We start from the raw sequence: 2,270 nt of genomic DNA, 5'->3' as shown, positions 1-2,270 counted from the left end.
ATGTAACATTTTGGGAAGGAATAAACAACAGAAAGGCAGTAGAGACCTGGGGAGTACGGGCCAGAGGCCTTTCAGTGTGGGGAATGTACTTTCCAACGGTAGAAGGTACATATACGTGGAGATGTCCAGGTGACGGATGAAGCAGGAGCAGGCAGAGGTTATTGGCTTTGGGGCCTCATGTGTATCTCTTGGGAAGGTCTTTTCGCGCATGGTAGGAGAAAATAAGAGCAAAGGGGAGGGCCCAAGATAAAAGTAAACAAAGGCGACATGCTCTTAAAGAATTAATCAGTCCACAACCGAAGTATGATTGTCTGTCTCTGGACCCCAAAAGTGTCTCATTGTAGGAGTTTCGGGTGGGACAGCAAGAATAGCCAATAAGAAGGTAAGAGTGGCCTGAGTAAGATGCCACAGTGATGACCAAGGCCATGTGTCCAACTGGAATTTGTCAATCCACAACTGTGGGAAGCTTCAGGGGAACTTGGCAGCGTAATTTTGAAAAATGCCAAACAATTTGGAAAGAGCGAAGCCACAAAACATCGCGCAGGACCAAACAGTGTAGACAAAAGAAACTGGCAAGACCTGTGAAGATAGCGAAAACGAACGTTGTTGGTTTACGCAAAGTAAAAAAACCACTAAGACTAACACAGACTGAGGCCCAGCTTAAAATTAGGAAGAACATTGGTCCCCAGGCCAGCATCTGGACAACCAGGGGTGTTGTAGTTGATTGGCAAAGAGAAGGCGGAAAATGCGGGTAGTGTTGAGAGCCCATCCCAAGGTGCAGGCCGCCCGGACCCATCGATGCCCCCACTAATAGCCCACTCCGTCCTGTGAATGGGATGTACTCCACCCACCCCGCAGACCTAGGCAATCGATGTACTCTCCTTCTGCCAGACCCATTCTGTCCTCCCTTACAGTTGATGCATATTGTAGTGGATCTCTCTGTTTACATCGAGAGGGATAATGCTTTTATAAAGTTAGGGTTACACTTTTGAAAAATCCGTCTGTGGGTAAAGGAGAGAGATCATTCAAGTTTTGATCAGTGTTCTGATGTTTACATCATAATTTTTCAATCACAAAAAAACACACAGCAGTACTTCCAAGGTCTCATTCAGAATTATACCAAAACAATTAGCCAGTAGTAGCCTCCAGTGAATATCTATTACTGTATACAGAAGAAATGATTAACTTTTGTTGTAAGCTAATGTTGCATGTTACATATATTTCTGATTGGTTATTTGGTTGTTCTAATGAGGGATACATTAACAAGCATCTTGAAATTAGCTATAACTATACACAACGATTAACATTTCAACAAGAGGCACTCATATTTTTGTGTCGAGGATGGTTGAAATCTCTTAGTATTAATCAGAACCTCTGAGAAAAGTGTCTACAGCCATGCTATCAGCTCTGTGAGACTGTAATTATAAAACTATAAGTACAGGGGAGTACAGTCTCACAGATCGTCCGTTGAGCTAAATGGTATGGTCTTACCATCTTAGTTATACTGAATCCATTTGCCCTTAACTTTTCTTCAGCCACCAACAGGTGTAAAGTTTTCATTTAATCTGTGTGAAATATCTTAACATATACTGGATGGATAAGCAAATCTCCCCATTTCCATTGTATAATCAAAATATGTTGTGTCAGTTCATGTAAGTAGCTGGTTGCTTTTCCAATAGCATTTAAAGTAGCATCGTTGTGAACATTATGTGAACATGTATACCATATGACTAATGCATCCTTTTAAATCAAATAATTGAAAACATACAGTCAACACACAGCAATAATGGAAACATGTTTGATTGCTTGCTCCAGTTTATTTTTAAAGTAACTTAAATGTACACACTGACAGGAGTTTCAATTTAACATCACGCTGTTATAGGTCAAGTGTGTAACATTTAGGAGGATCTATTGGCAAAAATATATGATTCGAATATAATATTCAAAGGTATGTTTTTTTCATTATTGTATAATTACCTAAATATAGGAATCACTATGTTTTTGTTATCTAGAATAAGCAGTTTTTATCTCCAGGAAAGAAGAAAGTAATAAGGGATGCTTCTTAGGAAGGACAGCTTAATATGACATAATTAGGCTATAACTTTAGACACCAAATACATGAAAAAAGGTCTGTGCGTTTCTGACTTGGAAAGTGGGAAAACTGTATTTTCAAATTCTCCAGAACTACTGTATCTCTGAATTATCTATTTAATCAAATGACACACATATTGTTGGGTCTCTGTAAATAATGTTATAAGGAGTTCAGTCTA

At 39.3% G+C, this 2,270-nt stretch overlaps 1 protein-coding gene across 1 annotated transcript in view; it reads right to left on the bottom strand.

Annotated features, from left to right (window-relative positions):
- Positions 1-2,270, bottom strand: part of LOC118325046 (taste receptor type 1 member 1-like) — a 7,169-nt gene that overhangs the window by 859 nt on the left and 4,040 nt on the right. The window contains 2 exon segments of the mRNA XM_035657609.1: positions 580-688; positions 690-825. Of these exon segments, the coding sequence (XP_035513502.1) occupies positions 580-688; positions 690-825 (245 nt within the window).

This window comes from Morone saxatilis, unplaced genomic scaffold (assembly GCF_004916995.1).
Source record: "Morone saxatilis isolate NCDOM2014 unplaced genomic scaffold, NCSU_SB_2.0 Contig15, whole genome shotgun sequence".
Taxonomy (NCBI): domain Eukaryota; kingdom Metazoa; phylum Chordata; class Actinopteri; family Moronidae; genus Morone; species Morone saxatilis.
The sequence above is the reverse complement of the archived record's forward strand: the minus strand, read 5'-3'. Positions and strand labels throughout refer to the sequence as shown.